Source organism: Schistocerca americana, chromosome 3 (genome assembly GCF_021461395.2).
Source record: "Schistocerca americana isolate TAMUIC-IGC-003095 chromosome 3, iqSchAmer2.1, whole genome shotgun sequence".
NCBI lineage: Eukaryota > Metazoa > Arthropoda > Insecta > Orthoptera > Acrididae > Schistocerca > Schistocerca americana.
Window position 1 is genome coordinate 126,411,348 of NC_060121.1, and position 25,216 is coordinate 126,436,563.

Genomic DNA, 25,216 nt, shown 5'->3' on the forward strand with positions numbered 1-25,216 from the left:
CTGAAAGATGTAGAAGTGACTTTGGGTGTGTACTAAGCCTTACTGTTGATGTTTGTATTAGTGACCTAGCAGAGAATATCAGCAGTAACTTCATACTTTTTGCGGATGGTGTGGTTATCAATAATGAGGCAGTACTATATATGAAAAAAAGCCGCAGAAGTATATAGTCATATCTTGATAAATTTTCAAACTGGCATAAAATTATCAATTTGTTTTGGGTGTTCAGAAATGTAAAATTGTGTGTTTCATATAGTTATCCAGTGACTACAATGTCAGTGACTCACAAATGTAATTAACCAACTCAGACTAATATGTGGGTGTAACAGTTTTTGGGGACATTGACTGAAATTATCGTGTAAGCTCAGTTGTAAGTAAAACAGCTGCAGACCACAGTTAATTGATAGGATATTTGGACACTGTAGTCAGTCCACAAAGGGAATTGCTATCAAAGCACTTCTGTGATCCACCCTAGAGTATTTTGCATATACAAGAAGGGGCAAAATGAATTGTCGCAAGTTTGTTTACATCACAGGAGATAATCATAGAAAAATCCAAAAAAGTAAGCTGGCAGACACACAAATCACCTCTCAGGGGCCTAATTTAAATGTCTCAAGAATGAGTACTAAATGAGAAATGAAGCTCCCTTTATATTCCCATAGGGACCAAGAAGACAGATTAGTTACAGTGCACACTTTGGTACTCAAGCAGACCTCTGCTGTGCATTTTGCGGTGGTTTATTAAGTATGGATGTAGATATAGACAAACTCTATTGTTGGAATTTCACTTATGATATATTTTTGTAACTCAGATGACTTTTCATGACTTCTTGTTAGAGCCAGCAAGTTCTCAGCCTCGTATACATTATTGCTTCCACTTACCTTCTTGTTTATCCAGTCCCTCCACTGGCATCCACAATCTGTTTCAGTTGTCCTCAACTACATTTGTGGTGGACCACTGTTTCCCTGAATCAGCCACACTAATTATCTTAGTTGCTGTATTTGGACAACTGTTGGTTTCTTGATGGGATCTATATGAACAGCAGTCTCATTGCATACAGTGCCCATTTTTTTCATAAACTGCTTAAAAAAATGGTCAAATGGTACATGAGCTTCATTACAGTTGACCAGTGGCTCACTAGCACAGGGAGAGTCAGTAATGAAGAGCATGAAGTTCTCTGTGATGTGGATTGCAAAGTTATCAATTAAATTGAATAGCCCAGCATTGATTTTATTAGCTTGAAACAAGTGGAAGGCCTAGAAACACCCTGAGGACTGTTGATGAAACAGGTATTTTCATTGGTATGTTTCTGAGGGGTACCAAACACACTTAACCAATCAGGGAACAATGTCTTGTTTGCACTAATCACCTTCTTTAACATTGCAAAATATGATTTTTTTTTGTTTTTTGCTGCAGGTCACTTTGCTGCACTCGTTACCACCTCCTCACCTCTCCCCACACCTCCCCCCACCACCCTCACTTCCCACTACTTTTCTTTTCTCTGCATCTTCTGACTACAGATCAATCTATGGCATGGTGTACAACGTACATTTGTTTTGTAATAATGGAACTGAGTGTCACTCCCTCCACCTTTTGAATATAAACTACAGAAATTAAGTAATGATAGTATACAAGCAGAAACTTTGATCTATTCACTTTCTAGTGAGTCTATATCATCTAGAAAGTAGAATGAACTGAATGCTACAGCTGTTCAATAATGAATGCTGCTGTACTTAGTGGATCTTGATAATTAATGTCAACTGAAGCTGGAAAAACAGCCCTCAATGCAGTTTCTGTGAAACAGCCCTAGCTATTGAGGCAAAGTCTGTCTTGAAATGTCAGGTCTTGTACACAGTTTACTATCTGCACATAAAATGTGTATGAGACTTCCACAAATAATTTTAGACTGTGATTTACATGCACAAAGCTCATCATTTACATCTGTAGTTTGATGTAGATTAGATTGGATTTCTGTGAGAGATAAGATCAATTTAATATGAAAGTTGAGGTCTAAAGTAAGCAGAACTGAATCTGTAGTAGTCATGTGAGGGAATAAAATTAGAAACAATTATTCTGTTGATTGTATTTTTCCTGGTTCATACTTTATTTGCTCATTTCAATTCTGAATTCAGTGTTGTCTCCTTGTAGGAGTTTTACAAGAGAGTGTGTGTTTGTGTTACTGTAGTGATGTAGATTTAGAATTTCTTGCAATACTGTGGGGTGGGGAGTCTGTGTTATCTCAGTGCCGTTGCCTGTGTTTGTTAATGCTGTGTAGTGAAATATTTATCTTACATTCAAATTATTGCCGTTTCTAGTTTTTTATTGCCATCTGTATATCAGGTCTAGTCCTGTGATCGACATACTATGTGGAAATGACAATGACAATGGCATTACTGAACTGTTAAGAGTACAGATGCAAAGTTCTCTGGGTCTGAGCCCTGTAAGGCTCATTGAAAAGGTGCAATTTTTCATGAATGTTCTTTTCAAGTAGCTATTGTGGATGGAAACTCAAGAATTTGCCAGAAAAGACAATATCACATTAACAGTACAAGTATTTTGAATTCTCTACTCCAGATTGAAACTTCCTGGCAGATTAAAACTGTGTGCCGGACCGAGACTCGAACTCGGGACCTTTGCCTTTCACGGGCAAGTTCTCTGCCATCTGAGCTACTCAAGCACGACTCATGACCCGTCCTCACAGCTTCAATTCTGCCAGTACCTTGTCTCCTACCTTCAAAACCTCACAGAAGCTCTTCTGCAAACCAGATCTACTCCAGATTGTTTGTGGGAGATTAAAAACTATGTAGAGTAATAATGATACCTGAATCTATGGAGATAGACTTCTGTACAGTGCAGTCTGTCTTATATGCTCATAAATGTACGGCAAACAAATGTTTACAATTTGAGAAAAAAATGATGATTTGCTCAAGAGAAAGAGCTTCACAAACTGAGCTAGTCAATAATGTGTTGGTTCACTTCTGGCCCTTATGCAAGCATTTATTCAGCTTTACACTGATTGCTGAGGTCCTTAGGGATATTAAGTCAAATTCTGTCCAATTGATGTGTTAGGTTGGCAGAATCCCAAGCTGGTTGGAGGGTCCTTCCCATAATGCTCCATACATTTTCTGTTGAGGAGAGATCTGGCAATCTTGCTGGTCAAGCATGAGGACAAGCAGTAGAAACTCTCGCCATGTGCAGGTTGGCGTTATCTAGCTGAAATATAAGCTTAGGTTGGCTTGCTATTAAGGGCAAGAACACATATGGGTAGAATGTTGTTGATGTACCAATGTGCTGACAACCAAATTGGTAATGTTCTGAAATGAAATGGCACCCCAGGCCATCACTCTTGATTGTCAGGCTTTATAGCAGGTGACAGTCAGGTTGGTATCCCATCAATGTCTGGGGCATCTCCAGACATGTATTTGCTGGTCATTTGGGCCTGTAATGTCATTGACTGGACTGGAATTTTCAGTGATGAGTCATGCTTTGAATTGGTCACTGATGACCAGCAAAGATGTGTCTGGGATGCCCCAAATAGCAGTGGGATACCAACCTGACTGTCCCCCCCATACAGCCCGGCAGCCAGGTGTGATTATCTGGAATGCCATTTCATTTCATAGCAGGTCCCCTTTGGTTATCATCCACAGCCCCCTTACAGTACAGCAGTACATTGACGATATTCTATGCCCCGTTTTGTTGCCCTTCATTGTAAGCCATCCTAGAGTTATATTTCAGTCAGATAATGCGCTTCTGCACATGGCAAGAGTTTCTACTGTTGTCTTCATACTTGCCAAACTGTACCTTGGCCATCAAGTTCACCATATCTGTCCCCAGCTGAGAACGTTTGGAGCATTATGGGCTGGGCTCTCCAACCAACTTCGGATTTTAACGATCTAACATGCCAATTTGACAGAACATGGCACAATATCCTCCGGGAGGACATCCAATGACTCTGTCAATCAGTGCTAAGCCAAATAACTGCTTGCATAAGGGCCAGAGATGGAACAATGCATTACTGACTTGCTCAATTTGTAAGGCTCTTTCTCTTGAATAAATCATCCAATTTTTCTGAAATTGTAACCATCTTTTTCTGTGCACATATGTCACATCTATCAATTTCTGTCCCATTTGAATGATTCCTTTGTGGTGTGTGTGGTTTTTTTGTGTCTTAGAATGTACTTCTGATACATGTTAATAGTAATGAGTACTATCCTAGGTATACGATTTGAGGATTACCTCATTTGCTTTCAAAGCTATATTGTTAACAAACTATAATTATCCAGATTTTTTTCTACTTTGTGACAGTAAACGCCACAAAAATACATCCAGACACACTTTTTCAAAATTTACGTTCTAGTCATACCAGGGTAAGCTAAATGGTGTATCATTAGCCTTAAGACTGGAATCAGTTTTCAGTGAGATTTTATCAAATCTGGAAGTTATTGGTGAGTAATTCCAAATCTGCATGTTCTATGGCCTGATATTTTTAACCATGTTTGCTGTATTTCATTTATAATTTCCTGTGTTCATTGCATGGGCACAGCAGCATCCAAACAGTACATATAAATCTAAAAGTTATTTTGTTGTTGCTCTTATACACGATTCTTCAGAAATTAAGTAAAAATTGACAATCAGAGCATGATATTCATGTACCAAAAGCGTGCATATGCACGAGGGTGTTCATGACAATATCCGTATTCAATAAGGTCAACTGTAGTCTGAGATACATTTAGCATGTTGCCAGTGTCACTTTGTTTCATTATATAACAGCAGTTCCTTTTACTGTTACCAGAGGGCACACTTACTGGCAGGTATCTCGCTCTAGTGGGAATTTAGAAAGCTATGAAGAGAAAGCGTCCTTTGTTGTCCATTATTGGATGTGTATGAAGGTTCAGTCTTTGACATAAAACCTAGTCACAAACCAGGCACGAAAGATGCTAAGTCCAAGCCACTCACTTAAGGCAGCAATAAAGAGGCTGCTTGTGAGAGTCATAAGGCCAGCCATCTCACAAACTGATAACACTACTGTGTGGAAGTTTTGGAGGAATTTTTGTCTTCTGCTCAAGGTCTGTTTGCTTGTGATCTAGTGGTAAATGTTGTGCTGGGTAAATGCCGAGTAGAGAGTCCAGTCCCACTCCTTCCTTGATTTTTTTTAAAAATCACATTTTGTTAATATGCTAACATTACCAGTCTGATACACCCACAAGTATAATTTATTTCACTTTCTGCTCCAACAGTAAAACCAAAACCTTCCAAAAACATTTTCACAAAAGGAGATTGTGGCTGACTGTCCATCTCAGAACACTGTCTGCTCAAGAGCTTGCCTTCAGTTAAAAGAGGCTAGCCACTGGCCACCATACTGCAGTTAGTATCTGTCCAGGTGATCATGACACAACATACTGAACCTTGTAACTTTGATCTACAGCCCATACTGCTGCACTTGCTTCAACAAATATAAAATTATTTATTATTGTAGTGTGAAATTCTAGAGGTAATACCTTTTAGTAGCAACAGTGGTTTGGTCATTTCTCTTGCACCAAAGAATCTGAGAATTATTTAAGTGTGTATTTCACCATAATGATGAGAATTTACTTACTGGAAAAAATAATAAATACCATATGGTTGTAATTAAACTTTCCCTATTTAACACATTATAACATGGAAACTAATTACCGTACGAGGACTAAACTTGGTAGCATTAATTTCAAGGACATTAGGGAAGTGAAAGAATGCAGAATCAGTTCAATTGAAACACTTTTAATGTGCTGTTACAGTTCATCTAACCATTACATACCAGTACCATTACTGCTATAAAAGGGGCTCAATATGGCACCCATCAGTGTCCAGAAGAGTGTGAAAGTGCAGGGTTGAATTCTGCACAGCAGAATGAAGCATGTCCTTATGTATACTGGCTACCTCTCTTGATATGATGTGCTTCAGATCAGCACATGTGTGAATGTTCCCCTGTCCTTCACCTATTCCCGCAACCAGAAATCACAGGGAGTGAGATCAGTTGATCATGCTGGCCAAGCATTTGGAAATGATCAGCTAATAATTCAGTCGTTTCCATTTGTGTTTCAGAGAAGCAGGTGAACTTCACAAATGATGTGTGATGGAGCCCCATCTTACACGAAAACTGTTGAGGTCAATGCATCTCTCTCCTATAGGGCAGGTATGACATGCTGGTGAAGCATATCGCAGTAATGCTGGCCAGCCACATTTCATGTCTTTGGTCCTCAAGTACTGAACTGTTCAAAAAATAAGGGGCCATTGATTAATGTAGCCATGAAGCCACAGCATACGGTGACATGTTCACCATACAGAGGAACTTCATGCACAGTGACTGGAGGTGAAGATCCCCACACTCAGCAATTCTGCGTGTTCGTCTCACCCATCAGAGAAAAATGAGCTTTGTCTGTCAATAGGATGGTCCATCAACTTCAATTCTTGCAAGAAGATGGAGAGTGAAGTCAACACGTCATTGTGTGTCCTATGGTGCAAGCTACTGTACGATATGGATCTTGTATTGATATCATTTGAGAATGGTTCGAAGCACCTTCCGTACGATGGACCATGGGATGTTCAACTGTCGTGACATAGCATGCGCACTGCCTGATGATTGGGAATTGCGTGCATCATCGTCTGCCATAGCAGCAGTGATTTCATCAACCAGCTGTGATGCAACTGGTTGTTGGCCTCTTCCCAGAGTGATACCCAATTTTCCAAAATGGTTCAAATGGCTCTGACCACTATGGGACTTAACATCTGAGGTCATCAGCCCCCTAGACTTAGAACTGCGTAAACCTAACTAACCTAAGGACATCACACACATCCATGCCTAAGGCAGGATTCGAACCTGTGAGCGTAGCAGCAGCGCACTTCCAGACTGAAGCGCCTAGAACTGCTCGGCCACAGCCCAATTTTCCAGTTGATTCAAACTACTTCATCATGCTCCACAAAGCAGGTGGAGAAAGAGAACCCTTCCATAATCATTTCAGCCGTCGATATTCTCAAAGTACAGCGGCAGCATTACTGTTGTTTTGATAATAGAGCTTCACCAATAAGCCTCGCTCCTTTTGTCCAATCTCGTGTTGACATGCCAACAAGTGCACTTTGATTTGTCAAGTGTGTGAGGCTGTGAATCATGATGACCAATCACCGAATATGATGACCTTAGTTGGAACTGGACGATGGTGCTGTGATGCATGGCAATCATGCACCCCGTACTCTGGACACTAATGCTACCAAGTTTGGTACTTGTACGGTAATTAGTTTCCATATTATAATGTCTTAAATAGGAAAAGTTTAATTATAACCACCCAGTAGATTGGTCCATAAGTGAGTAGCAGTTTTGTATGATTTGATGTTGCTCATGTCATCGCTCTGAGTATATTTATCCAATATTGCAGTCGTAGTGTTGTTCTTGCAGTTATGTATTTAATGTTGCATACTTTGATTTTAATAGTCCACTGAAGGCAGCTCAAAACATTTATTCCAAACATGGGGTGAGTGATAATGGAGAAGTCATGTCAAAAAATGGTTTTCTCAATTCAAGGAGGACCATTTTAACATGAATTACTTCCCACACTTAGAAAGACTCTATGAAGAACATTTAAACAGATGGATTTGTTATGGTACAAATAAGTGTACCTTATAAGTGGCAAAAGTGATGAAATATGACCGTTTAACATTTGTGCAGTATTTGCCTTCAATGGACAGGGTTCATGGAGCACTCCAATCCCACATGGTTCAGGCTTGGCTTTACATCATCTTTACCTCCAAACCAGTAAAGTTATACACATGTCGAATCAAAAAAACCATCTGAATGCAGTATGACTGTTGTAGATAATGAGAGAATATGCTGTTGATGATTAATTTTTCTCTTGTTTCACCTATTATATTCAGTAAACATAATTAAAAATGTTATAAAATGTGCTCTGTACTAATGCAAATGAATTACAAATTATCACAATAACCTGATGCCAAAAATCCATTTTGATAAAACAAAATATATCTGTGAGGCAAAAATCAATCATTGGAAAATCCAGGATGGAACGTAACAGTATTATGAAAAGCAAAGTTGCTACTCCCCATATAGTGGAGATGGTGCGTCGCAAATATGTACAATAAAAAAAAAACTGTGACAAATAAAGCTTTCAGTCCATAATGCCTTCATCAAAACCGCGCACTCACACACACACACACACACACACACACACACACACACACACACACACACACAGAGGACTTGCACACATGTGACTGCAGTCTCAAGCAACTGTAGTGTGGCTACAGTTGACTGAGACTGCAGTCTGTATGTGTGTGTGTGTGTGTGTGTGTGTGTGTGTGTGTGTGTGTGTGTGTGTGTGTTTTTTTGATGTAGCCCTTACAGGCCAAAAGTTTATTTGTGACAGTCTTTTTGCTGTGCCTATCTGTGAGTCAGCATCTCTGCTATATGGTGAGTAGCAAATTTCCTTTTCATAATATTAAAAAAAAATCCTTTAATTGAGCTTGCCCCCAACTTCACTAATTAGTAAGACATGAAAACATTTGACTTCAAAATGGTCTGTGACTCTGCAGTCCTGTGTTATATTCAACTAGCATTTCAGTACTGCAAGCAAGTCTGGAAATCTGGTATAAAGCATCCTAGTCAACAAATTTTTCAAGTAGAATAATGCAGATGTTTACAACTCTGCAATTCTACAGTGTCATAAGTTTTTCTCTGTCATATCTATGGGCCATTGCATTGAGATTTCAAGAAGACTTATGGTGGAGAAGTTATCTGAAGATTTTCTCCCTAATGTTTTATTCAAATGCTTGTAGCTCAGTGAGACAACAAGAAAAAATATGGTAAAGTATACTAGGTCTCTGGCAAGATTATAATTGAAGAAAATGGCAGTCTCTAGTCCTTAAGTGACCACATTACCACTGAGTTAGCAAGCCACTGCTGGTTTCATTCTACTTTCTTTGCCACAGTGATGTTTAAGAGAGATTAATGAATGATGTAAAAGGTGAGATTAGTTATAGCTTCTGGATGGAACAGTCTTCATGAGCTCAAAAACTTGAATTTACTACCTCTGTGTCACACCTTAGGGTGAGAATCATTCAAAACATTTAATTGAAATGACAAAGGAATTTAGCAGGATAATTCTACACCAGTATAGATAATAACTTGATCATCACAAAGTTATCATATATATTCTGTTAGGTTGCCAAGTTTCAATTACACTAGTATCAAGAATACTATGTTTTTGTGGTCAAGGAACACCAAGCACTATCTGAACATGCCTTGAAGGCCCAACAGTACCACCTGGCCACCATGTCATCCTCAGGCTGTAGGTTTCACTGGATGCGGATACGGAGGGGCACGTGGTCAGCACGCTGCTCTGCTTGCCGTTTGAGGGGAAGAAATCATGTGCTTCAGAGGGGTGGTGCAGGAGCTTCTGAGTTGACCAAGTAAAAAAAAATACCAATAGAATAGGTCAGTGAGTTTTACTCCTAATTCTGTAACTAGCATTAGGGGACTAAAGTGTAGTTACGATTAATATTCAGATGCACAAACTGCAACCGGAATTCTATAAATTAAGAGCAGGGTGAATCATTAGGTTGGCTCTCTGCTTCAGTAAATGATATAATTATTTCTGCTTCCCTGTCTTAAACTAGCTGCAAACTGAAAAACTCATACATCTGATATAATTTGCCTTTTTTATCATCACTAATGGGTGTATGCTAAACAGTATGAGTTATCCCACATTTTGCTTATTTGATAATTGTAGCCTTAAATCAGATTTTCTTAAGAATGCTTTCATTGGCACTACCTCCAATATAGAGGAACATACACACAGAGAGAGAAATGCAGCACTGATTGCTAAACAAGGACATCTACAGAGAGACTTTATAAGCTACAAATAACATAAAATCGCAAACCGAGAAACTAAACTGAGCAAGGAAAAATGCCCAATGCCCAAAAAGCACTGTGCAGAAATAAAAATAGAAAATAAGTACGGTGAAAGTTCATGACAGCAGAAGCCATTGTCATCTGAACATGTGAAAAGGAACACAAACTGGTGACAGTAATGTTTAGGATGTGTCATCCATAGGGAATACTATAATTCAGTATATAATAATCAAAAAATAGTCTTCTCTTAATGATTACAGTATAGTCACTGATGATGGTTTGTCAATAAATATGAACAACATGAGAAACATTTTCTTGAACTTACAGTACAGTTGCAAGAAAGAGAAACCAAAATAACAGCAAGAGGTTCACCGAGCCGTGCATGATTGGTTTCTATTCAGGACATTATGGTTGGAATTTGCTTTTAATTTAATTTGTTTCAAACTAAAAAAAAACCCTCTGGGCTAACAGAATATTCATGGGAGAATTATCTAGAAGCAATTATTAGAACAGACTGTTAGGATAAGTAGTACTGTGCTTGCAGCTGAATATGATGGAATCATTGACAATAATTTTAATTTCATTCCATGTGCAGACACTGTAAAAAATGAGTCCTGAATTGCTTTGACTGTGTTGTCTGGCCTATCAAATTCATTAAGTGTTGTGTGGGCTGACAAACTGAATGCATTCATGTTGAAAGCTCGTCAAATGTAAGGTTCGTTGTGTTTTTTCCTTCTTTTCTTTTAATAAAAAAAATAAAAATAGAGCTTGGATTGGCATTTACACACAGCAACCCACAGCAGCATTAGGGGATATGAATACAGTGGTACAGATGGGTAGACAATTCTTGTATTGGTGGAGGCTATATAAATGCTGCTGGTCCATGACATGAAACCACTACCATTTTTTGAAAGTAGTTTTATATCTCAGACATAATTTCTGCCAGTGAAAACATTGCTCGGCAATGTGCTAGCAGCATTAACACAATTATACCCCACACGCAGCACCGGCCAGTTGCAGCAGTACGCCCTATGCTTACACATTTCTGTAGATGACCTCATTTCTTTTGAGTCAGGCTGTGACCTCGCTGTGTTCCCAAATTATGTTCCTGAAGACAATGTTCTGTTCTGTTACCTGATAAAATCTCTGTTTGAACTAAACAACATTGGTGAACAGGTGTTGCCTAAAGACTGTCACTTGAGTGGTAGATAAAATCATTTTTTTCAGCCACTGAGGTGTTTGAAATGCTCCAAACTCGTCAGAAAGCTTTGAGACTATAGTAATGGCTTAATAATATGTTTAAAATAGCTCTTGTGTACATATACTTGCAAATCCTTGGATAAAAAATAAAAATATAGAGCCTGGAACAATAACTGGGGATAAGACTATGATGGTACTGACGGGTAGACAATACCGATGTGGGAGGAATTTTATCGAGTTAGTGTCGATACTTTATGCCAAACTATCACAACTTTTTTCACAGTGGTGTGCATACGGATGACAGAAGTAATTACAGTATGTGATTCTACTCAATAGCCTACGTTAAGACAACGGCTGCTATATCATCAGGTCCTTATACACATTGTGCCTTAAATAAATATGAATTATACAGTTAACTAATATTGACTGGAGAGTTGCACAGGTCACACCAGTATCCAAAAAAGGCAGTAGGAGTAATTCCCTCCATTACAGGCCCATATCATTAACATTGATATGCAGCAGGAATTTGGAACTATATTGTGTTTGAACATTAAGAATTGCTTTGAAGAGAACAGTCTATTAACATATAATCGACACGGATTTAGAAAACACCATCCTAGTGAAACACAACTAACTCTTCACTCACATGAAGTGTTAAGTGCTATTGACAAGGGATTTGCAATTGATTCCATATTTTTAGATTTCCAGAAGGCTTTTGATAATGTACCTCAGACATGGCTTGTAAACAATTTGTATGTTTATGGAATATCGTTTCAGATGTGTGACTGGATTCATGACTTCCTGTCAGAGGAGTCACAGTTTGTAGTAACTGAAGGAAAGTTGTCAAGTAAGACAGATGTGATTTTTGGCATTTCCTAAGGTATTGTAATAGACAATCTGCTACTTCTTATCTATATAGAGACAATCCGAGCAGCCGTCTTAGGTTGATTGCTGCTGATTCTGTCATTTATCATCTAGTAAAGTCATTAGAAGATCAAAATCAATAGCAAAATGATTTAGATAAGATACCTGTATGGTGCAAAAATTGGCAATTGACCCTAAATAGTGAAAAGTGTGAGGTCATCCAGATGAGTGATGAAAGGAACCCATTAAACTTTGGTTACATGATAAATCAGTCAAATCTAAGTACCATAATAGGGGAGAGTGTGCCACTGACATGATATGGGATTTGGGATGGACATTATTAAAACAAAGGCTTTTTGCTGTGGAACATTCTCATGAAATTTATTTCAGTCACCAACTTTCTCCTCCGAATGCAAAAATATTTTGTTGATGCTGAGCTACATAGGCAAGAATGATCATAATAAAATAGGAAAGTCAGAGCTCGCATGGAAACATATACTTTTTTTTCTGCATGCTGTTCAAGATGAGAATTATTGTGAAGGTGGTTCCGGTGAACCCTCTTCCAGGCAATTATGTGTGGTTTTCAGAGTAGTCATGTAGATGTAGAAATTGTTGTTACGACTTGTACTGCTGTCTGCAAAATTCCACTCAAGGTGATTTGAAGCAACATCCCTAGTAGTTAGCATTATTTTAATAAGCTGAATTAGCAGACATAATTTTCAGTTCTTGTACTGGAAATTCTATTGAAATTTGAAACAACTACAAAGTTCATTGTTATGGTAATTATGTTAATTATTCAGGTAACTGTGTAAAAGATAGTGTCACATGGCATGTAATCAAAATTATGCTCACAACACAGGTTCTTTATGTTACAGTTAATGAAATCGTCAGCTCTTTCATGGTTCCAAATTTTACTAACTATTAGTCATTTGAATAAGAAGATTTTTTGTTCTTATTCACATTTATTTTATTTCATGGAGTAGCTCTATCTCAAAACAAGGACTGAGGATAGTATGGCATTAAGGTCGTATTCCACAGAATATTTGCAAATCATTCATTCCATCTTAGGTAACAAATAAATTGATCCATTTGGTGAATTACAATTCATATGCTTTTACTAACATAAGGCCAACTGCATTTGCTGCTTTTCTGTTGCTCATTTTCACTGATTTTCACCACATAAAATATCTGCATTTGCCTCAGATAGCCATTTTTCTCCAGAGCAGTAGCAGTGTACCCAGTCAAAAAATCTCATAACAAGAAGCCAGTAATGTAAGTACAAAGTCTACAACCATTTCTGAAGTTTTTCACAATGATGATAATGTAATTCATGCCAGATCACATTATCCAACTGTTTTATGAGGAGTAATTGCAGTACAACTACAGGACAGCCAGAAATGTGTGGTCCTGAGTAACATTAAATGATTTACTGTTTTTTCAGCTTTCAGCTGTAGGCTTCAAAAAGTTAACTGTAAGTAGATGACAGCATTTCATGATATGAAAATCCCAATACCTTTGTAACAAGGTAACAAAATTTCGAATAACAGGGTGATTTTAGTTGTTGGGTAAACATATGAACTGATTTCAAAATCCCTGAATTATTGACTGAAAGCTTCTCTTGTGTTGAACGTGATTCATAAGTTTTCTGGCAACCTCCATACAGTACCTTGTTGAAGTTGTCACAGTTGTCTACTTTGGGAATACCAAGCCCTTTTATAAAATGTCATTTATCAGTCTATATGGACCAGATGATAGAAGAGTAATTTGTCCTAATCGCTTTTAAATTGGTAGTTGAATTGTGTTTTCTCTTAAAAAAAGGATGAACATTGCGGGGAGAGGTGGGGGGGGGGGTTCTCTGTGTATATAGCCCCTTTAGCAGATTTATGCTGTTGTGTTTCTGAAACACTACTTGACTATGACAAGGGTCTGCACATAGATGCAGAAAATTTTAAGGTCAGAGGCAGTTAATGTATTACTAACTGGTGAGGTGTTGGGCTGGCTAAAATTATCGGTACTTTTTGCTGTAATAACATGGACTTCTTTCATAAGATAAGGCGTAATTCGTTTGTGTTAGTACAGTGCACATTTTTATAACATTCTTATTAGTATGTGGAATGTAATAGGAAAATATTAAGAGAAAAATTAATCATCAAAAATATATTTTCTCACATTATCTAAAAGAGTCATGCAACTCTCTGGTTTCTTATTATTTCCTGCCTGGTTTGGAGATAAAGACGATGTGAAGCCAAGTTTGAAATTATTGGGTAGGAGTGCTCCATGAGGCAAATGTTAACATTCAAGCAAAACTGCATTTATGATCATTTCTTGATTTTACTTGCTTGGAATTAGAGCTTGAAGTACCCCAACATATGAATTTTTAACACTGCCCATTGAATGCAATTATCATACAAATGTTAAATAGTTGCACTTCGTCACATTTGGGTACACAGGCACTTGAAATGAGAAAACTGTTTTGTTATGATTCTCCACCTCATATAACTGTTTATTAGTTTCAAAACAAATGATACACCACAAATGTCAAGACTTTTTCAACTGACACATCATATACTAATGCTGAAACAATGCTCATACCCTTCAGATATGCAAAATTCTGTATGCAACTGCATGCACAATACTAGGATTTCAAATCAAAAACATATGTTCATAAAAGCCTGTGTGACAACATACAGGAAAAAAAGCTATGAACATATGCACCAATTCCCACCTGCCCCTCAGGGAATTTTTACATACTTTAATACATATTCTAAAAACAAAGATGATGTAGCTTACCAAACGAAATCATTGGCATGTTGATAGACTCACACACACACACACACACAAAAGTCAAGCTTTCACAACCAATGGTTGCTTCGTCAGGAAAAAGGGAAAGATGAAAGGATGTGGGTTTTAAGGGAGAGGGTAAGGAGTCATTCCAATCCCGAGAGCGGAAAGACTTACCTTAGAGGGAAAAAAAGGACAGGTATACACTCGCGCGCACACACACACACACACACACACACACACACACACACACACACACACACACACATATCCATCCGCACATATACAGACACAAGCAGACATTTGTAAAGGCAAAGAGTTTGGGCAGAGATGTCAGTCGAGGCGGAAGTACAGAGGCAAAGATGTTGTTGAATGACAGGTGAGGTATGAGCGGCGGCGACTTGAAATTAGCGGAGGTTGAGGCCTGGTGGGTAACGGGAAGAGAGGATATACTGAAGGGCAAGTTCCCATCTCCGGAGGTCTGACAGGTTGGTGTTAGTGGGAAGTATCCAGATAACCCGGACGGTGTAACACTGTGCCAAGATGTGCTGGCCGTGCACCAAGGCATGTTTAGCCACAGGGTGATCCTCATTACCAACAAACACTGTCTGCCTGTGTCCATTCATGCGAATGGACAGTTTGTTGCTAGTCATTCCCACATAGAAAGCTTCACAGTGTAGGCAGGTCAGTTGGTAAATCACGTGGGTGCTTTCACACGTGGCTCTGCCTTTGACCGTGTACACTTTCCGTGTTACAGACGCAAAGATGTGTATCCACAGGACATGTGGCCTGTAATTGAAGAAGTATCATGATGATCTCTCCATTGGGAAAAGATTCCGGAATAGTCCCCCATTCAGATCTCCGGGTGGGGACTGCCAAGGGGGAGGTTACCATGAGAAAAAGATTGAATAATCAACGAAAGGATAACGTTCTACGAGTCGGGGTGTGGATTGTCAGAAGCTTGAACGTGGTAGGGAAACTAGAAAATCTGAAAAGGGAAATGCAAAGGCTCAATCTAGATATAGTTGGTGTCAGTGAAGTGAAGTGGAAGGAAGACAAGGATTTCTGGTCAGATGAGTATCGGGTAATATCAACAGCAGCAGAAAATGGTATAACAGATGTAGGATTCGTTTTGAATAGGAAGGTAGGGCAGAGGGTGTGTTACTGTGAACAGTTCAGTGACCGGGTTGTTCTAATCAGAATCGACAGCAGACCAACACCGACAACGATAGTTCAGGTATACATGCCGACGTCGCAAGCTGAAGATGAACAGATAGAGAAAGTGTATGAGGATATTGAAAGGGTAATGCAGTATGTAAAGGGGGACGAAAATCTAATAGTCATGGACGACTGGAATGCAGTTGTAGGGGAAGGAGTAGAAGAAAAGGTTACAGGAGAATATGGGCTTGGGACAAGGAATGAAAGAGGAGAAAGACTAATTGAGTTCTGTAACAAGTTTCAGCTAGTAATAGCGAATACCCTGTTCAAGAATCACAAGAGGAGGAGGTATACTTGGAAAAGGCCGGGAGATACGGAAAGATTTCAATTAGATTACATCATGGTCAGACAGAGATTCCGAAATCAGATACTGGATTGTAAGGTGTACCCAGGAGCAGATATAGACTCAGATCACAATATAGTAGTGATGAAGAGTAGGCTGAAGTTCAAGACATTATTCAGGAAGAATCAATACGCAAAGAAGTACTAAGGAATGACGAGATGCGTTTGAAGTTCTCTAACGCTATAGATACAGCAATAAGGAATAGCGCAGTAGGCAGTACAGTTGAAGAGGAATGGATGTCTCTAAAAAGGGCCATCACAGAAGTTGGGAAGGAAAACATAGGTACAAAGAAGGTAGCTGCGAAGAAACCATGGCTAACAGAAGAAACTCTTCAGTTGACTGATGAAAGGAGGAAGTACAAACATGTTCTGGGAAAATCAGGAACACAGAAATACAAGTCGCTGAGGAATGAAATAAATAGGAAGCGCAGGGAAGCTAAGACGAAATGGCTGCAGGAAAAATGTGAATACATCAAAAAAGATATGATTGTCGGAAGGACAGACTCAGCATACAGGAAAGTCAAAACAACCTTTGGTGACATTAAAAAAAGCAACGGTGGTAACATTAAGAGTGCAATGGGAATTCCACTGTTAAATGCAGAGGAGAGAGCAGATAGGTGGAAAGAATACATTGAAAGCCTCTATGAGGGTGAAGATTTGTCTGATGTGATAAAAGAAGAAACAGGAGTCGATTTAGAAGAGATAGGGGATCCAATATTAGAATCGGAATTTAAAAGAGCTATGGAGGGCTTACGGTCAAATAAGGCAGAAGGGATAGATAACATTCCATCAGAATTTCTAGAATCATTGGGGGAAGTGGCAACAAAACGACTATTCATATTGGTGTGTAGAATATATGAGTCTGGCGATATACCATCTGACTTTCGGAAATGCATCATCCACACAATTCCGAAGACGACAAGAGCTGACAAGTGCGAGAACTATCACACAATCAGCTTAACTGCTCATGCATCGAAGCTGCTTACAAGAATAATATACAGAAGAATGGAAAAGAAAATTGAGAATGCGCTAGGTGACGATCAGTTTGGCTTTAGGAAAAGTAAAGGGACGAGAGAGGCAATTCTGACGTTACGGCTAATAATGGAAGCAAGGCTAAAGAAAAATCAAGACACTTTCATAGGATTTGTCGACCTGGAAAAAGCGTTCGACAATATAAGATGGTGCAAGCTGTTAGAGATTCTGAAAAAAGTTGGGGTAAGCTATAGGGAGAGACGGGTCATATACAATATATACAACAACCAAGAGGCAATAATAAGAGTGGACGATCAAGAACGAAGTGCTCGTATTAAGAAGGGTGTAAGACAAGGCTGTAGCCTTTCGCCCCTACTCTTCAATCTGTACATCGAGGAAGCAATGATGGAAATAAAAGAAAGGTGCAGGAGTGGAATTAAAATACAAGGTGAAAGGATATCAATGATACGATTCGCTGATGACATTGCTATCCTGAGTGAAAGTGAAGAAGAATTAAATGATCTGGTGGACGGAATGAACAGTATAATGAGTACACAGTATGGTTTGAGAGTAAATCGGAGAAAGACGAAGCTAATGAGAAGTAGTAGAAATGAGAACGGCGAGAAACTTAACATCAGGATTGATGGTCACGAAGTCAATGAAGTTAAGGAATTCTGCTACCTAGGCAGTAAAATAACCAATGACGGACGGAGCAAGGAGGACATCAAAAGCAGACTCACTATGGCAAAAAAGGCATTTCTGGCCAAGAGAAGTCTACTAATATCAAATACCAGCCTTAATTTGAGGGAGAAATTTCTGAGGATGTACGTCTGGAGTACAGCATTGTATGGTAGTGAAACATGGACTGTGGGAAAACCAGAACAGAAGAGAATCGAAGCATTTGAGATGTGGTGCTATAGACGAATGTTGAAAATTAGGTGGACTGACAAGGTAAGGAATGAGGAGGTTCTACGCAGAATCGGAGAGGAAAGGAATATGTGGAAAACACTGTTAAGGAGAAGGGACAGGATGATAGGACATCTGCTAAGACATTAGGGAATGACTTCCATGGTACTAGAGGGAGCTGTAGAGGGCAAAAACTGTAGAGGAAGACAAGAGATTGGAATACGTCAAGCAAATATTTGAGGACGTTGGTTGCAAGTGCTACTCTGAGATGAAGAGGTTAGCACAGGAAAGGAATTCGTGGCGGGCCGCATCAAACCAATCAGTAGCCTGATGACCAAAAAAAAAAAAAAGGACTTGAGTAGGTGGTGGTGGGAGGGTGCATGGGACAGGTTTTACACTGGGGGCGGTTACAAGGGTAGGAGCCAGAGAGTAGGGAAGGTGGTTTGGGGATTTCATAGGCTCCTACCCTTGTAACCACCCCCGGCGTAAAACCTGTCCGATGCACCCTCCCACCACCACCTACTCCAGTCCTGTAACACGGAAGGTGTACACGATCAAAGGCAGAGCCACGTGTGAAAGCACCCACGTGATTTACCAACTGATCTGCCTACACTGTGAAGCTTTCTATGTGGGAAAGATCAGCAACAAACTGTCCATTCGCATGAATGGACACAGGCAGACAGTGTTTGTTGGTAATGAGGATCACCCTGTGGCTAAACATGCCTTGGTGCACAGCCAGCACATCTTGGCACAGTGTTACACCGTCCGGGTTATCTGGATACTTCCCACTAACACCAACCTGTCAGACCTCCGGAGATGGGAACTTGCCCTTCAGTATATCCTCTCTTCCCGTTACCCACCAGGCCTCAAGCTCCGCTAATTTCAAGTTGCCGCCGCTCATACCTCACCTGTCATTCAACAACATCTTTGCCTCTGTACTTCCGCCTCGACTGACATCTCTGCCCAAACTCTTTGCCTTTACAAATGTCTGCTTGTGTCTGCATATGTGCGGATGGATATGTATGTGTGTGCGAGTGTATACCTGTCCTTTTTTTCCCTCTAAGGTAAGTCTTTCCGCTCCCGGGATTGGAATGACTCCTTACCCTCTCCCTTAAAACCCACATCCTTTCGTCTTTCCCTCTTTCGTGACGAAGCAACCGTTGGTTGCGAAAGCTTGACTTTTGTGTTTGTGTGTGTGTGTGTGTGTGTGTGTGTGTGTGTGTGTGTGTGTCTATCAACATGCCAACGCTTTCGTTTGGTAAGTTACATCATCTTTGTTTTTAGATATATTTTTCCCACGTGGAATGTTTCCCTCTATTATATTAATACATATTCTAATATTCCTCAATTTATATGTTGCATGAGCAGTGGTCACACCACTGTTACTACTTCACAGTATGCTAACTCATTTGATTTTATATTTGTGAAAGTGACTGAATCAACGTGCTGTAGATCATAGATGCAAAGTGTGAGGAGATGTGTCGCATTCATATGGGTGGATGCTTGTTGCAGTAAGGTGACCAGTGTCTAGTGGATGGCATCTGCTGTGCCAAGGCAAACTCTCAAGCAGAAAGTGTTCTGAGCTGGTCAGATAGCCATGACTTCCATTCGTGGAAATATTTGTAGGAGGTTGTACTTTTACTCATGGGCCATAAATTAATCATTAATGCATTTCCATCAGACTGAAACTTTTAGCATACAGACAAAATATGGTTTAAAATTGCACCCAAATTCTTGACTTCGTATTAACATTTTTCATTGTTTAGCACTAGACTATGAGCAGATACAGCTACAAAACAACTTGAGTGGAAGGTAACACTTCTTCCAAAACTTCCTTATTGCACAGTGTTGACCGTTTGTGCAGGTAGCTGGACTTAAGACTGTGAGGGGTGGCTGAGTATATTGGAGTCGTCGTGGGGCCTAGCTGGTGGCCAGTGTTTATGTCAGAAACTGTATACTCCTCACTAAAATAACTTTGTGACACAAGCTTCAACATGGGGAGTGGTGAGGTCCAGGTGCCACTTGGCTGCAGCTCTTTCTCAAGCTGTGTTGTCTGTTTGGCAGGTTCGAATGGAATTGTATCCACACTGGGAACAATACTCCACTGGAATCTGGAAATCATGAAGCTATTTTATATAAACACACACACTAACCAATCACAACATTATTTTATTAGCCTTTTTTTTTTATTGCAGCGGCCTGTAGTAAGCACAAGGAGTCAAAGATCTTGGATATTGTATACAGAGTTTCAGCATAAAACACAGGAGATATGAACTGAGAAGATTAGCAGTTTCCAGAAGAAAATGTTACTAAGGATTCGTGTATATCCACCCATCAGTTGTCTGTAAAACGAGTAGTTTATTTCCATGTTTTGTATTGTGAACAGTGTTCATCACTTGGTTTGAATATTTGTCTTCCAAGAATGGATGCAAGTATTCTTTCTTTACTATGATGATGGTAGAGACTTTCAGTCACCTTGTATACTACATGATCATATGTATTCTCCCAAGGAAGGTGAACAGTATGACACAGAATTAGACAATCAGCCACAAATACAAGTGAGGCAGTGGACTGTAAAGCAAAGCTAAAAAAAATGGCCTGCAGTGATGTTCCATTAAATTTAAACATTCTTCAGTATTACTTTGCTTATGTGTGTCGTTGTTTTGCCAGAGTCTGTGATTATTAGACAACAGATCCATTTTCATATTCAGGATTTCCAAGTAACTTAAACTGCTGATTCATGATTGAATTTGTGCTTTATTTTCCGCATTTCATCTAAGAGACATTGCTGCATATGCCAGCAGAGGTGAAGAAAAGTGTGACCCACTTCATAAAGTGAGACATTGCTTTGTTTCCTTCATAACAAAATCCTGACATCAGTGTTACTAGAATCGAAGCTTAACATCATCACTGACTACAATAGTAACAAAATTGGTGTTTACATAGGAGATCAGTTCTACAACTATTATGCATTTTATTGAAAGCCTGCTAGGTGCTGGAAAGAGCTGTTTTTCCACTTAATTATTATCTTAGCAACTTCACCCTATGTAAAGAAATGACTGTGAGGAATGTGTGACAGATGTAAAGATAACAGAGAAAAATTGACTGGGAAAAGAGGATATATTTTTAGTGACAGCCTACTTTATACACAGGAAGGGGCAGTATGTTTATGCATAATGTTGCAGAGGGACTTTACCGACTGCAAACAAAATTAGTAAACTGGCTGCTGCAAAATTTACTAAGATTATGGGAGAAATACTTGCAAGTGCGTTAGGAAGAAGAGTAGTTTAAAATAATATTTTTTCTACTCGAGAGAGAGAAAGCACATAATTTTTTCTTTTGATTCTCAGTTATTGTAGTTATATATCCTAAAATAAACTTATTTGCTTAATATACATACTTATTCACTTAATACACATACTTTTCCCTTTGAAATAGTGTGACGGTCATCTTCCAGTAACATTTCTATATTTTGCAATGTCATTTAAAAGCAGCAGGTTCATAGCAAAATGCTGATTGAAGGCTGTGTCAAAGTGATAATCACTCAGTCAGAATGGCATATGCAGAAATGTGAGAGATTACTTACAATCAGCAGTTTTCACACAGCATAAATTCATGCCAATTTGAAAGTTCGCACGAGATAACATTTGAGATTTTTCTATGTGCATCAAACCATAAAAACTATTGAAATGCACATAATGTAACTGTCTCACATGCAGGTACTTTCCAAAATTATAATTAATTGTTAGAGCACAAACACCTATTGATTTGTCACTTGCAATTTGTAACTTACCTTGTGACTTTCATGTTTGAAATCAATACTGAATTTGTATTTTAAATTTCACAACATTAGTTTGTGCTCCTAATAATGACAAGCGTATGCTGCTGCCAATGCTTATAGACATAAATTGTGTCTTCCATTAATATCCTTTTTTTTTTTACTTTCCTACACTATTTTTCTTTAATATTCACGTTTACATGATGACCAGTTTCTGCAAAACCAAAATGTGTGGTATATAATGTGTGGTGCATAAGTCGTATGAATTGCTTCAAAAGAAAATTCAGTTGAGAAAACTATAAACTTACAAGACAGAGCAAGTACTTAAATTCAGCAGGTGGAACTCTCAACACTATAAATAGGTACATATAAAATCACAAGTACTATCATAAATTTTGAAACAGTGGAAAATCCAGTATGGAATGTAACAATACTAGAGAAGGAAAGTTGCTACTCACCATATAGCGGAGATGCTGAGTCGCGATAGGTACAACAAAAAGATTGACACAGTTATAGCTTTCAGCCATTAAGGCCTTTGTCAGCAGCAGACACACACACACACACACACACACACACACACACACACACACACTTACGCAAACGCAACTTGCACATACGTCTGCAGTCTCAGAGAGCTGAAACCACACTGCGAGCAGCAGCACCAGTGCATGATGGGAGTGGCGATGGGGGAGGGGGGGGGTTTAAGGAGAAGGCTGGGGCAAGGGCAGGGAGGGGGAGGGATAGTATGGTGGGAGTGGTGGACAGTGAAGTGTTGCAGTTTAGACATAGGGCAGGAAAGAAAGTGTGGAGGGGGGAGGGGGTAAGTAGCAGAAAGGGTGTGGCAGTGAAATGGCGGCTGTGGAGTGCTGGAATGGGAACAGGAAGGGGGCTGGATGGGTGAGGGCAGTGATTAAAGAAGGTTGAGGGCAGGAGGGTTACGGGAATGTAGGATGTATTGCAGGGAAAGTTTCCACCTTCACATTTCAGAAAAGCTGGTGTTGGTGGTGTTCAGCAACAGGGTGGTCCATTTGTTTTTTGGCCACAGTTTGTTGGTGGCCATTCATGCGGACAGACAGCTTTTTGGTTGTCATGCCCACATAGAATGCAGCACAGTGGTGGCAGCTTTGCTTGTAAATCACATGACTGGTTTCACAGGTAGCCCTGCCTTTGATGTGATAGGCGATGTTAGTGACCAGACTGGAGTAGGTGGTGGTAGGAAGATGTTCCCATTCCAGCACTACACAGCCATCATTTCACCGCCACACCCAGTCTTTTAATTTCTTTTTATTTCTCTCCTTTCCACTACATACCCCCTCCCCCCTTCGCACCTTCTCTCCTGCCCTTCGTCTAAACTGCAACCCTTCTCTGTCCACCACTCCCACCATACTATCCCTCCTCCTCCCCACCCCAGCCTCCTCCTTACCCCCACCCAGTCGCCACTCCCATCATACACTGGTGCTGCTGCTCGCAGTGTGGTTTCAGCTCTCTGAGACTGCACACGTGTGTGCAAGTTGCATTTGCGTAAGTGTGAGTGTGTGTCTGCTGACACCTATCGCCTATCGCGACTCAGCATCTCCGCTATATGGTGAGTAGCAACTTTCCTTCTCTAGTATTATCATAAATTTTGGAAATATCAATTCTCTCCTTGGGGAGAAAAGTGAAATATGTTAGAAAGTAGGGGCAAGTCACTCAGTCTCTAGAATGAGAAGTCCTACCAGTTTTCCCTCATCTTAGGTGTGCATGACCTGCTCCTCTTTTCTAACATCCCCCAACCTATAGTGTTTTCCTCCCTGACAAAGATGATAATCGTTCTTAAACCTGGGATAGTGTCTTGTACTTTTATATTTATCTGCTGGCAATACTAAAAATTTTACCTCCTCTAGTTAAGTATTGGCAAGCCGTTTTGTCTTGTAATTTTATCAGTTGTACTAATTGTGTTCTGAAATTATTGTTATAAGGTGTTAACATATTTGGCTACCAATTTCTGATGTACTGCATAAGTTGTTCACATCCACAATCATTAAAGACTTGCAATGAGTTCATTTTGCATGTCAGATTTGTGTGTAAACTAAATAGTGTTGTTTGTAGTTTGAAGTGTGTGTTATAGTTACTGTTAATACAGTTATAAGTTACTGACAAAGTGTTATAGTCTCTAGGTTATGTTCATAATGCCACGTTAATGTGTGGCAATAAAATGTCAGAAACTACTTTGAGAATTTGAGAGAGTCTCGTGCTTAGTATATTCTCAACATTAATGGCTCCTTGGTGACTAATTGCCTTAACAAATTTTTTTTCTCTTCAGCTACTCTAGGCAAAATCTTTTATCAACATCTACAAAAACAAATGAAGTGCTCTCTGAACGATCTCGAAATGCTTTACATTCTTCTTGTCGTCAAGCGAGCCAGCAAAAGCCAGTAGCATCCTCAGCCATTTCTCCAGATCATTCTGTTGTAGCAGCAAGTTCATCATCACTGTAAGTTTCTTCTGTGATATTAGTGTAGTATAATGATGTACACAGTTAATTATACATTCCCAATATTAAAGAGAAAGTGAATCTGCTATGTTTTTTAATAATTCTTGTATAACAAAAATTAAAAATCATAAAGTTATTATCATTTAGAAGCACAACTAATGCAGACATTGTGGATATCGTATGGTGGTTTATGATTTTCATTATTTGATAAAATCTACTGTATGTGTACTGCTAAAAATAGTGTTAATTAACCATTATGAATTGGACTGAAATTTACAATTTTGCTTTGAATGTACATTCATTCTTTTTCCATTTCTCACGTGAGAGGAAACTATGCCAATTGATTTTTTGTGATTTCTGTGCACAATTTTTTACGCACTGTCATGCAAAATTATCTGATCTCTAATGAGCCTCTCAGTTTAAGAGATTACTAGGTAACTGTGCCCCAACATACACACAGTATGTGCAGTCAGTGAACATTTAGAAAATGTTCTGATAAAATTACTGAACAACAGTAATGTGAATCAACTGAATTTTCAGTTTTCAATTTTGTCAACAGTACAAGAATTCCATTCTGCTTTTACATATATGCACATAGTACAAGGACCATGAATACATTTATTGAAAACAATTTGAATAACATTTCATGCAGTTTTTACCATTCCTGCTAATCATTCATGGTGCTGATTTTATCGATGTGCTGAAAATTTCAGTCTGTAGACATAATTAGTTTTATTTATGCTGGTTATCTTCGTGTCTTTGTGCCTCTCTCTCTCTCTCTCTCTCT

The 25,216-nt window shown here is 39.2% G+C and overlaps 1 protein-coding gene across 4 annotated transcripts in view; it reads left to right on the top strand.

Moving 5' to 3' along the window:
• LOC124605781 (pericentriolar material 1 protein-like) overlaps positions 1-25,216 on the top strand; it is a 378,792-nt gene that overhangs the window by 179,670 nt on the left and 173,906 nt on the right. For all 4 annotated transcript variants that reach the window (XM_047137665.1, XM_047137667.1, XM_047137666.1 and 1 more), the window contains one exon: positions 24,259-24,429. In XM_047137665.1, coding sequence (XP_046993621.1) covers positions 24,259-24,429 — 171 coding nt within the window. The remainder of the gene's footprint in view (positions 1-24,258; positions 24,430-25,216) is intronic.